This window comes from Oryzias latipes, chromosome 16 (assembly GCF_053564925.1).
Source record: "Oryzias latipes strain Hd-rR chromosome 16, Olatipes_Hd-rR_3.1".
NCBI lineage: Eukaryota > Metazoa > Chordata > Actinopteri > Beloniformes > Adrianichthyidae > Oryzias > Oryzias latipes.
The window spans coordinates 16,043,112-16,056,136 of record NC_136252.1 but is presented as its reverse complement, the minus strand read 5'-3'; the positions used below and the strand labels follow the sequence as shown (position 1 = coordinate 16,056,136).

General features: G+C 39.2%; 1 protein-coding gene across 4 annotated transcripts in view; it reads right to left on the bottom strand.

Annotated features, from left to right (window-relative positions):
• Positions 1 to 288: 288 nt before the first annotated feature.
• grb10b (growth factor receptor-bound protein 10b) overlaps positions 289 to 13,025 on the bottom strand; it is a 98,309-nt gene continuing 85,572 nt past the window's right edge. For 2 of the 4 annotated variants that reach the window (XM_011485038.4, XM_011485040.4), the window contains exons 7-17: positions 12,319 to 12,434; positions 11,331 to 11,405; positions 10,101 to 10,238; positions 9,851 to 9,961; positions 9,588 to 9,686; positions 9,424 to 9,501; positions 9,123 to 9,239; positions 7,911 to 7,977; positions 7,729 to 7,816; positions 6,762 to 6,855; positions 2,320 to 6,648 (exon numbers count right to left, since the gene is read on the bottom strand). In XM_011485038.4, the coding sequence (XP_011483340.1) occupies positions 6,502 to 6,648; positions 6,762 to 6,855; positions 7,729 to 7,816; positions 7,911 to 7,977; positions 9,123 to 9,239; positions 9,424 to 9,501; positions 9,588 to 9,686; positions 9,851 to 9,961; positions 10,101 to 10,238; positions 11,331 to 11,405; positions 12,319 to 12,434 (1,130 nt within the window). In that variant the 3' untranslated portion in view covers positions 2,320 to 6,501. Of the gene's footprint in view, positions 403 to 2,319; positions 6,649 to 6,761; positions 6,856 to 7,728; positions 7,817 to 7,910; positions 7,978 to 9,122; positions 9,240 to 9,423; positions 9,502 to 9,587; positions 9,687 to 9,850; positions 9,962 to 10,100; positions 10,239 to 11,330; positions 11,406 to 12,318; positions 12,435 to 13,025 lie in introns of those variants that run through there. The other 2 variants (XR_013648326.1, XM_011485039.4) reach the window with 2 other exon arrangements.

The following is a 13,025-nucleotide window of genomic DNA, read 5'->3' as shown; positions in this document are numbered from 1 at the left end:
TTAAAGGACAAAAAAATACATATACAAAATGTAATGTAAGTTAAAATCCAATTGTAAAGAAAATGTATGACAGCTGTTGAATAAAAACAAAGATTGTTTTTGGTAGAAGAAGGCATTTGTGGATTGAAACTCGCGTAGGCCCCAGATGTTGGTTCCAACCTCCTGTCATGGCAAGCTAGGCGAGACAGACCCAGACGCTGGAACCCGGAAGGAAAACACAGGTGGGTTATGACCTAAGTAATAAGGTTTATTTTCATCCGTTGTGGCAAAGCGGGAGGCTGGATAATGGTTGTAGCGAGACTGGAGGTTCAGCAGTGGCTCGTGGCGCGACTGGATGGATCCGTGAGGTACTGCTATCCAAGAAGGCTGGAGACACAGGTGACCACTCGTGGTAATGATGTCCTGAGAACGAGGCATAGAATGGAGTTAAACGAGAACAAAGATGCATGGACTAAGTAACTTAGAGACCAGGCTAAGCACCATCAGGGGCAACGAACTGGTGACGAATACTGGTTCTGGATATCCTTAAGAAGGTCTGGAAGCATTGTGAGTTGAGCGGACACAGCTGAGTCGAATCAGGAACTAAGCAGAGAGGGGAGGGGGAGGAGAGCTGCCAGAGGCACCATGACACAACCATCAGATTAGTCCGACTTAGTAAAGATTTTTCTAAGAACTGATGTAAATTACATTTATTTATTTGATGGTGGCATGGTGAATTCATGCCTTAAGCTACTTTCACACCGCCACTTCCAATGAAAAGTCTATGTTAATCTGCGTATATGCGCGTTTCAGGCTTCTGTGTTCAAAACTGTCACGTTCGCATGTCGCTAAAAAGGTTTCTACAACCACTTTTGGGCTCTACGTACAAAACGTATTGAACTTAAGTTGAAAGTTAAACCAGGTGGAACTTTGACCAACTAGGGGCTTGGATTTGGTAGTGATGTATGGATGGTGTCATAGAATGTTAAAGTCTTTCATATATCAGAATAGAGCTGTGAAAGAAAAGGCCTAGAGCAAGATTCACCACATTTAAGTGGCATTGACATATCACATCACGCCTCTTCCAACTGTATGTGGCTGCCATGCGCTAGTATAACAGTAGAAAAGCAAAAAGAAGCCCCTCCCTGCTTGTCCAGTGTGAACACCGTGGGCTAAATGGGTGTTAAAGGACGCGGTAATCGTATGTTCTTGATTGTGCGTCACATGACCGGTGTGAGTGTAGCTTTACAGGACATAACCAACTGCTGTCCTTGACATGTTGCTGGTCGGTTAAAAAAAAAAAAAGTTGTAAAGTTTCTGACAGAAAATGTCTCCCTATTTAAAAAAAAAAAAAAAAAAAAAAAAAAAGACCTGAAAAAAATAAACTTAATTATTTTGGGTTTTCTTCGTGCTGTAAAATGTCTTGGTTTATTTGCACAGACAAGGATAAAGGACACAATAACATTTTTTATAATAAAAAAAAATGGATCTAAGCCCAGATACCCCGTAAGGGATACAGTAAGTTAAGGAAATGGACGGATGGATGGAAAAATGTGTCTGAAAAAAGTATAAAAAAATGAGCAACTTGAGAACAATAGCATACATCTACTGACTGGAACGCAAGCTGAGCCTTGAGAATGGTAGTTTTATTAAATGTTTGGGGGCAAAAATGGCAGAAATTGAAAAAAAAAAAAAGTTGGATTGAGTTTCACCTTAAATCCATCCATCCATCCATAGTACAGATGGATGGATTCTATCCCTGTTATGGTAGGACAAGGTATATGCCTTTCCTCTCTATGGATAAAAATAAATGCCAAACAAATAGAGTAATTTAGCCTCAATGACCATATAAACTACAGTTGGGATTCTTTTTTTTTTTTTTAGTTGCACTGCTTTTATAGCCAACAGGGGAGTCTGTAACTACTGTGCTGACTGTGAGTAATCGGCTGAGTATGCGCTGAGGCAGCAGGCTGCAAACACGTTAATCTTTAGTCTTCTTTCTTCATAATAAAACTCTAAGCTTTGAAACTTTCCTACTTTTGCATGACTGATAATCCAAAGGTCATGTCAAATGTCAGCTATTGTGGTCCTTAGGGGTAACCCACATTCCTCTGAGTGTTCTGGGCATCGCCAACAGCTTTTGCAAACCTTCCATGTCCTTTTTTCCCATACAAGTGTAAAATGTTACCAATTTAACTGTTGAATTTATAAGCAACTTCATTTGAGGACATTATCATTCTGCCATCTAGTGGATAATCTCATGACTTCTCTTTCTACAACTAATTTACTGAACAGTTTAAAAAGACAAAATTTTACCCAAAATGCCATGCATAAATACACTTCTGTGATAACATTTTTTTTAATTGGTTGCATTTTAATAAAAAAAGACAACAAGGGTTTTTTATTTTATATATCAAGGTATTAATGATTTATTCTAATAACAATAAACAGAATATATCAGTCCCTTATTTGTACAAAAATACCTGAAAAGGTTACAAGTAAAACTTATAAGCCATTCAACTATTTACAGATTGAAGCAAAGCACATGTTGAATACAGGAGCTTTCTCTCACAAAAAGAGACAAGTTGCTGCTTTCCGTTGCTGCATTCCCTGAAATATGTGTTTTCATATTGAGATATATTTGAAATTGTCCAACCATTCTAGCTTTCATTGCGACTTTTTTTGTTTTTCATTTGTTTTGTTTTTGTTTTTAAATGCACAAAAGTCAAAAGATAAGAGACCAGCCATCTTTGCAGGATCAGGGCCAACTGACTGTGAGCTCCAAAGGTTTCTGTACGCTCAAACTGCAGCCAAAAAAGGCAAGCGTTCATTCAAAGAAAAGTGCAGTTCAAAATACGCCAACTGCATTTATAAAGTATTCATTGAAAATGCTACGTCACCCAGTCTGTGAGTTCGGTCGTGTCCGTGCAGACAATAGAGGTCATCAGAGGCACCAAATGCAGTTACAAATGAACCGCCTACCAAACTGACATTGTGCTTCAACTGATTTCAGGGATGCATGTCAGTAATTCAGCAACAGATCTACCAAATCAGATTTTCTAATGCAAAAAAAACAAAAACAAAAAGTCAAAGTTACTGTGAGGGCATCATTTTTGTTGACTATTTGTCATCGAATCAGCCTGAGCTACCACAAATATATCTTCTGCAAATATGATTTCAAGTATTCATTAAGCAGACGGGCTGTGCAAATGAAATACAAGTTCCATCTAATTAAACCCACAAAAAGTTAAAAAAAAGTTTGTTCCGTCCGACTAGCAATGTCTAATAACGCTTATTCTTACTTCTGAGGTGCACAAAATGTCGTTAGGGCTAAATTACCAAACAATCTTATATTACTTTTGTCAATGTGCTCACTACCGGATTACTCCCCTCGCACGATGTACAGACAGACCTCTCCACAGCTTTGACCCAAATGTGAGAGCTACCTTAACAGACCTGACAAACATCAGCGAAATTTAAAATCGCCGTAATTTCAAGAACTCGTTTGAGATCCGCAGGTCAGACTGCATCTCAGTGGACAACATGTCTGATCATTTCACTAAAACATTTAAAAATATATGATCCACTAATATCTTTTTATGTTTCTTAAATGTTAGTTTTAAGTTTGATTTAACACGAAGGGCTGATTTTTGTTTGCAGCATCTGCAGAGGCGGTTAAATTTCATTGTTTTCACTTCTGTTTGTTCTACATCTACGTCTTTACATTTCTTTTGTACACGCAAATTCATAAAAGAAAAGTTTGAAAAATGTTTACCTCTTGTAGCTTTATTGATCATCTTTTCTTTCTATATTTTTTCTTTTAAAAATCAACAAAAGACAAATGATAAAAGAAAGAACATAACGTTTTTTTCAGCACGCAAGCCTGCCATCTCATTTCATTACAAGTTTTAAAAGAAACCTCTAAAAAGAAGCAGGTTGAAATGGCAGGTGGTATTTAAATGTTAGATGCTGGTTTTAATGATTAGTTTTCACTTTTTCTCTAACAGTCGAAATTTTAGGAACACAATCCGACTCCAGGTAAAGCTCATTTTTACTCAGAAAGTGAAATCTTTGAGCCATTCTCTCCTCATTAGTCAAGATTTTGGATCAGTTGAATTCAGAGCAACATTCTGTTGCTGCAGTGCGACACCTGGTGGTCATTTATGATAACATTTTCAGCAAAGCAGGGCGAAAAGAAAAGACTGATTAAAGGGGTTGAAAACTCTATTTAGAAACATTTTTGTTTTGTAAAACCCTGTTTTTTTTCTTTCAAATGTACAACATTCCACTCGTCATCTCTTGGAATGACAAACGTAACACGACTGGTGTCAGTGTGCTTTAAACACCACTTCAGATCAAATCATTATAACAAAACCAAAAAAATAAGGTCAATATAAGCTATGACATTACAATTACAATAGTGAATAATGATTTTATGGTAAGAGAAAAAAAAAACAGCGCTGCTAAATCTCAAAATTTCAAGTTATCAGAAACGTCCCAGATAAATAAATACAACCTGCTGCAACAATAGAAGCAAAAAAAAAAAAAAAAAAAAAAATACATCAATGCATCATCTTAGATAAATAATGGGAACTTTGCACAGAATGTAAATTTATTGCTGCTTTTCTGCACACCCAACTTTGAACACAACATTTCTATCTTTTTGAAGCACGATTTGTAAATAAAATTTGAGTGTTGCGGATACACAATAAGGATTTTTCAGTTGGACTATCTACCTTGACAAACACGTTTAAGAAAAAAGTTCATTTTCGTAAAATTGGGGTAAAAATGGTTTTACAGGATATATTTTCTCCAGAAATCTTTACATAATAATCATAAAAAATTGTTTTTTCCTTATTGACGTAGCATGTATTTATCGGAAAAAGACGTCAACCTCCTGGAACATGTTAGCTGTCGCTTTTCTGCTGTGAACGGAAGCAGAAATGTGTCAAATATGACGTCTGGGAGCTCAAGATTGTTACTATCAATGATGTGGACCCAGGTGATTTCTTTTAGCACTTAAAGGGCATATAATAAATCTGAAATGCTAAAATCTCAATAATATTTCTTTCGGCATACGTAATCCCGACTACCGAAAGCTAGCGGAGGGCTAAAAAGAGGGCTCTGGTATATATTTAGAACATTCTAATCCATTTTTGACAGCTTGTCACTGGCTGAGTAACGTGTGCAACATGTATGAGGAGGAGAGGGTCAAAGAACAGGGCCAATGTTCCCCACAGCATTTGTAGAGACACTCATCAAAACCAACTGGTTTGGAATTTTGAGACACTTTTAAGTTAAAACCTTCAAAAGGATCTGCTTTTTTATTTTCCGATTGAATGGGTTTGATGCGACGATAAGCATTGCCTGCACTGAAATTCCACTAATAAAATCTCTCCATTTAGCTGCAACAGAGAAACAAAAAATTAAATAAATAAACTACACAAAAAAAGGAAAAATATAAATATTTTCTCTACTGGATTTGAAATTCTTTTCAGCTTTCAAACGATCTCTGCCTTACATTTATAGCTCCACATTTGACACATTGATTCGATGCATGTTCCTGCGGCGGTTTCAAGACTATAAAAACATCGAGTGACGATCAAAACAACCATCACGATTCTGATGTAGCTTATTTAAAAAAATTAAATGCTGCAAATACCCAGACATGGTGCAGACATTTAGAATTTGAAACAGAAGACAGAAGCTGCAAATTATTAAAGAACAAACATACAAAAATAAATGAGAAGACACATCTCTAAAAGGTTCAACAGCAAAAAAAAAATTATCTTGCAAAAACAGATGAATGTCCTCAAAATATGAAGCTTTTCAATCCTGACACAGATTTAAATAAAACCTGCTGGTGCCTTCGAATGGGTTGAAATCGGACATGTCAATGCAAGACTTTGACACTAGAGGGCAGAAGCACATTGTAGCTGTCAAGTAAAAGTTGAGACGTCATGCAATATCAAAGGCTGCACCCACTTCAGAAAAGTCAATGACAAGAGACTAAAACATTTACAGTGAAATGTGATCTTGGAGTCTAAATCAAGTCAATGAGACGTTTGAATGACACTGGTAGGGATTGGTCTGGTACAGATGTGACAGCTCGGCTCGCTGATTGTCTAGTCTGTACTCTCATGCTTGCTGATGCACACTGGTGGCAAAAAAAAAAAGAAAAAGTAAGACATTTCGCAGCAGTGTCGACACAAATGGCAGTGCTCATTTCCTTAAGCTTTCTCTTTCTTGGGGGAGTAAACCTCATGAGCAAGTTTGTGCATCTGTCTCCTCAAAAAAAGCTCCATGCAAAAGCACCAAAATTCCAAGCAGTCTCCAGCAGACGCACGACAAAAATAGAAAAAGTAGACCAGTCAAATTCACCAGCTTCTAAAAACACACACACAAAGAAAAAAATCGAACAAGAGGAACCCACCGACCCAAGGGGTTCTCCTTGTTGTGTTTGATTTAGGCAGAGTTAGATCAAGTGTCAAGGGGGTTATGGAGTCAGATGAACTGAAGGTGTCATAAGGCCACCACGGTGCACGGGTGTTTGAGTTTACAAGGCAAAACTCCTCTGTTTAGCTGGTAGAACTCCACCAACTGAATCAGGTCGGTGAACTTTGTTACACCGTCATCAAGGCTGAAGAAGACCTGGCCATCCTCTTCACACTGTGCAACAGAGCAAGGGGCATAAAAAAAAAAAGTTGAGACAAATCGCCTACGTGCATCATATGTATGCTTCATTCTCACTTAATAATGCAAAAAACTGAAGAAATACCTACTGGTAGTATCTGGAAATGTTTTATTTTCTTATGATGGCACAATGTGAGCACAAACGCCTTGGGGTTACTCTGGCTGACTCGAACCAGGAACAGCCTGAAAAAATAAAAAAGGAGTTTATGTGATTACAGCAGTGACGTGCAGTCAGGAGAGGCAGGTGAGGCTGTGCCTCACCTGTCATTATGGGAAGAAAAGAGAAAAAATAAATTCAATTATTATATTTAATCAGTAATTTGTGCTTTGCAGTCAGTTTCCATTTAAATTTACCATTTTGGGGTTTTTTTTCTTTTCAAAATCGCTGAATTTCGGGATTTGCCGTTCAGATACTAAGTGACGTGCGATGAGGCACCAGCCCGCTGAGCCTCACCTTGGATTGCGCAATACCTATGCAGTCAGACGGTACTGCTGTCTCTCTGTATGTCGGTTCAATCACTTGTACTATATGAGCTGAGTTTACATAATTTAGCAGATGTATATGATGTACAGTGTTTGTTTTTATAAATAACTGTATGTGAAGGAGCGTGTTTCTTGTGCTGAGCGCTAAACGCCAGCGAAAAAGCTGCTGGGTGAGGCCAGACATTCTCGTGCCTCATGTTAGGGGGCGCCGGTGAGCCCTGAGATTATGACGCTAAAAAATAATAGAATAAGTGATAGCAAGCGGCAAGTCATTTTCTTCAGAAGGAGCGGCGTATGGACTTTATTTACAAGTAAAGGTAAGACGATAATAACGTTTGTGCTTTTTTCAATGCTGCAGTTTGTATATGAAAAAAAACATGTTGAAATAATATTTTAAACAACACACGTTAACTGTTGTCAATCAAATGGTGAATAAGTTACTCAGTATGGTTCATATGTTTGTAAATCTGACTGATGACGTCAGTGCCTCACCAGCCATTAACCTCACCGCACGTCACTGGATTACAGTATCCCATTTTTGCCCGGATATATGATGCGTGGTAGCCCACTCACCCGTCCACTTGTCCCTGCTGGTGAATAATTCGATGGGACTCTTCTCTGGTTATCCTGCCATAGTACCAAAGCTGAGCAATGTGGATGACTGTGACAAAAAACATTTTTAAAAATTACAATAGAATATTTTTTATAAAGCGCAAAAAAAAAAGGTTTGGGATTGAAATGTGACTCTTTTTTACCTGAATTTAATGTAGAGTGGTGCAACGGACTTTGGGAGCCAATAACGTTCATTCGCTGAGTCCTCTTCTGAGAGAGATGATAAACATTAGGAACACAAAAAAAGAGGAATTTGTGACACAGCTGAGCGATAGTACCGATTTTTAAAGAGCAGCTTCATCTGCCGACATTTAGTAGTTGATGGGCATTCTGGAACATCCAAATCACATAACCAATCTTAAAGGGCATTTCTGCCCAAGTAAAGGCTAACTAAACAGTAAATCAACCTTTTTTGGCTGTTTACCTGTACAAATGGGGCTTTAAAAGTGCTGACTGCTGGTTCGTGTCAAATTTTCCTAAGAAATCCTAAAATGTACTGACTGTCAAATTCAGAAATGATACCAATAAAGGCAACATATGACCCTCCAGAATGGTGACACAAGACATATTTGAAGAAAATTAAGCCTAAAATTGCCTTTCTGAGTATTTCTTTATTCAAATTGTAGTTTGTTGTTTGATAAAGATTGTAGAAAATAAGCTGACAGTGCCACAAGCCCCATGCTCCGCTCCATTCTGATGCATCCACTAGTAGTCCATAAACGTCTGGATTAAAACTGTGCGGCTTGATAGCTCCAACTTTTTTGCACTGGTAATGTTAGATTGAGGTTGTGAGGGGCTGTAAACTAATTAATGATGGGAAGGGGGCAGGCTTACTAAGTTACACCCACAACTCAGGTGAATTTCTAATTAACTCTTGCGTCTCTGCAGAAACTATGTCTTAACCCTTGTGCTATCTTGTGGGGTCCAGATGACCCCACCCTTACATTGACGTGTTCTCCCTACCGTGACAAAGGTGGATTAAGTTGGAAAGATTTCATGTAATCCATGGACACCAGTGAAGATCAAGAATCATTGAAGAAAAAAGGTTCAGCGCACTGTCTAGTGGGGTCCAGATGTTAACGCTAAGGTGCCTCCAGGCACGTTATCGTTGGGAGTGGGGGTCATCTGGACCCCACAAGATAACACAAGGGCTAGAAAACGACAGGTTTTTTGGCTTCTTGTTTAAACCAGCATAATCTTAAAAGCCCAATAGGAATGGTTAGAAAATAGATCAAAAGATGATTGGAGTGGGACTAAAAGGTGGAAAAATAAAGGGAAACCAACACCAGCCAATCATACCCTGAATTTCCAACTGTCTCTATAAAAGACTTGACTAATAAGCCTCTGTGTCTTACCCTCCACGTGTGACCTTCCTCCATGGCAGCACACTGAGCTTCAACTGGGTTGTCAATCACCCTCCCTATCCTCCCAGAGAAATCCATGGCCACAAGGGAGTTCTCCGATACACTCCTCTAGAGGGAGCCAAAGATGTGCAAAAGTCAAAAGGGGCAAACAAATGCAGCAACATTGATGTAAAAATATGAATCAGTAACATTATTTTATTGATTTATTATTTTTCTGGCCAAAATATTTTGTACAAAAAGTAAAAAAAGTAAAAAATGAATGTAGCTGTTTGTTAAAAGAAAAACACCTTACCACAGGAGCTGAGAAGGGTGAAAGCAGGGGTTTCCTTTGTTGAGGCAATTTATAGTTCTGATACAAAATAATCCCATACTGCAAAGCCAAAGAAGTCACATTATTATTTGGTAAGTTTTAAACAAACGCAGGAATAATTAGAGTACAGAGGGACTTCTGTGTACCTTAAAGAGTCTGAAACCAGTCATCCAGCAGGTCCGGCTCTGTTCATCCTCTGCACACAGCATCCTCAGCTCCTTCATTTCCCCTCTGGATTTATTAGGCTGACAGTCAACAATTTACAAAGTTACTATTTAAATCACACCTTTATTTATTTATGTTTTTTTACTACATTTAAACTTTAAATGTCCATTTACTGAATTTATGACAGAAAGATGGTGCAGAAAAACAGGCTTTCTGACAGAAAGCACACTTCAGAGAGACTCACTTTGATGCAGAACTCAAAGTCTGTGGGCGCACTATGCTGCTTTTTGCCTGTGATAACAGTGAAGATGTTGCTGTCCTCCAGGTCTGCTAGTAACTGCAAATGCCTGGGTTCCTAGATTAATAAGTCCAAAAAAAATGAAAGGGGAGAAACAGCCAGAGGGTTTAATGACAGGCAGGCGTAAGAAACCGCCATTAATAACAGCTTTGGAAGTTTGGAAGAAGATGTCTGCTCATGATGGGCTGTTGTTTACCTTTGAGGCTCCTTTTGTAGAGCAGTAGAGTCCTGAGCGGCGCAGGAACATGTAAACTTTCTTCCACGACTTCCGACCCACCTCCTTGATGTAAAGATAACCCTGTATTTCTGGACAGGTGTTGGTTGAAAGGAAGTTCTGAAAGGGAAAACGGGAAGTGAAAATCATTTTTGGTTTTCCTTTGCTACTTCATAAAAGAGCGCTGCACCTCATTACATGTGAAGCCTCCAAGTTCTTTGGTGCTCAGAGCTGCTAAAGGCACAAGCCTGTTGATTTGGTTGGAGCTTAGTCAGGGCTTTTACAAATTTGTGCCAGCATAAACATAAACTTTAAACAATCGCACCCTTTTTATGGGTAGCTTTTCTTGTTTGGTGACTTTATTTGTGTTTCCCAATCCTATCACAACCACAAAAGTGGCAGATAGGATTATTACATCAGATCAGAATCTGTGGCTTTCCAGAAGCCTCCTCAAGATTTAAAGCATATGCTTTTGGTTGTGTTTGGGGGGGGTAAATCCACAAAAGAATTCTCACAATGAGACATTTTCCCGACATTTGCAGAGTGCGTGCAAAGATATTTCAAACAGCTTTTTTTTTTCCCCCCCTTTGCACCGCTAAGACCTTGTTACGCATTGACGAATGCTTGTTGCGTAAAACGGAATATTGCAAACACCTGGATGAGCTCGGCTTATTGAGCGCCTCGGTTTGGATGGCGCTCTAATTGAGTGCAAAGAGGTTGTGTTTAGAAGAAGTCAAACACTGAGAAGTCCTGACACGACCCCCCCCCCCCCCCCCTTCCCCTCCATATCCATGCAAACGGCAGGGGAGTTAAAAGCTTTCCACGAGCGGCGTGGATGAAGAGAGAGATTTCAATACTATAAAAACTGCTGCGTTACAGAAAAAAAAAAAAAAAAAAAGGGGGGAGCATCTAAACCTCCATCCATTAGGACCGAAGCACCTCAAAACCCCGTGGACTGGATCGATACGGTGAAGAGTTGTAGCTTGGCTGATTTCACCCATGGGTGCTGGGCGTGTGGTGCAGAGGCAGCAGTGTCAACAGGGGATCAACAGTAGTTATTACAGCCGGCTCTGACGAGACACTCAGTCTCAGGGTCAGGGGTGAGCCACGCCAGCTTGATTGTACAGTAAGCAGCAGGTGCTGAGGTGAACCAAACTGTGCGTGTCAAGAGGAAGAGGACAAAGCAGAGAGACGGGTGCGTGCGGGGAGTACCTGAAGTAGCTGAGATGGTGGAATTGTATGATTGGTTTCCTGGCACCACGCTACCATGTGCTCTGGGAAAAACGTCTGTTAGAGCAGAGGAAGGTGGAGTCAAGAGACAATGTCAGAGATTGTGACAGTAATAACAGGGCTGAGATGACTGGGACAGAGACAGACATCATGCAAATGTTCACACAGCGGGCTGTCATAATATTTTACGATTTTCAAAACCATGGAGGAGAACTCAGACAACCACAAGAGGTTAACTCACAACAAGTGCTGGCTTTCGAAACGTTTTTTTAAAAGACCCACTCCAATGAAAATGGTGTTTTTAACATGATCTTGTGGCATTTAATAATGATGGAGGACATGTTACATAAAGAAAATTAAGCTTAAAAGTGCATTTCTGAGCATTTATGTATTCAGATCGTTGTGAATTAGAGACAGAAGAAAAGATGCAGTTTGTAAAGGCTGTGGTTGTGACGTAAAAGCTGCAATCAGCAAACCACAAGCTCCCTGCTCCGCTCCATCCATTGTAGACAAGTAGATCTGTGTGCGTCTTCATTTTCCTCATTTGAGCTGGTCTCTGGCTCAAAACTGTACGACTGGAGAGCTACAACATTGCTCACCATTTTTAATGCGCTGGTAAGGTTAAGTTGGGGTTGTGAGGGGCTGTAAGCTAGCCGGACAGAATTTAAACAAAGGGTTGATGGGAAAGGAGGACAAGCTCACTCTGTGCCAACAATCTCGGCCACAACTCAGAGGCAAATGTTTAATGAGCTACTGGCTGCAAAAACTTTGTTCCAGAATAATTATTTGAAAATAGATCAAAAGATGACTGGAGTGGGACATTAAAAGCAAAACAAAAACTGAAAGGAAAACAGCTGTCAACTGTGGACTTTTTAATTTTCTTTTTTTTTTTTTTAGCTGCAGCACATTACAACATAAAGATGTCAGGAGTGACAAAGCATTTAAGGTAATGTCTGAGTAAAACACCTACCAAGGGGTTTCTGAAGAATTCATATTTGGCATAGTTCTTCCTGAAGAGGAATCTACCGTCACTGTTCATGGAGGCCTGGACTTGAACCACCAACTCATGGTCCTCTAGACAGCGCTCTGAGAGGGGACAAAGCAACAACACAGCAATGACAAACCTGCCATATTTAGACTATGATTGTGTCCAAACTCCTCCGCTAATCGCTACAAAGTGCACTACAGACCTACAGACCGACCGACCAATCGATAGATAGAAAGAGCTATTGACATTTTCTAGTGTTGTCCAAATCTACAATTTATAAAATCCAGTGTCCTAGAAATTTCTAAGAAGTCTCTGAGAAAAACCTGTGTGCATGGATGCTCAATAGATTGGTGAATATAGACCACAATGCATTGCGCTTGCAATGCATGCAAAAAAAACTGTATTTTAATTCACTTTTTTTTAATAAACCATCCAAGTTTTCATCATCAGAACACAGTGGATTCATAATTAATCTTAATACAATATTCATATTTTTAAATTTTTGTTTTACTTTGGGTTAGGGTTAGATTTGCTGTTAAAAAAAGTAGTGAGCACGGTGTCCGGATGTCCAAAGTCCATTTCAGACTGAATCCTTCCATATTGGTGATAATTGGGGGGTTGAATGCTTTGACAAATGAACATTGGTTTTTTTTTATCAAAGCGGCTTGACTCATCATTATATAATGAAG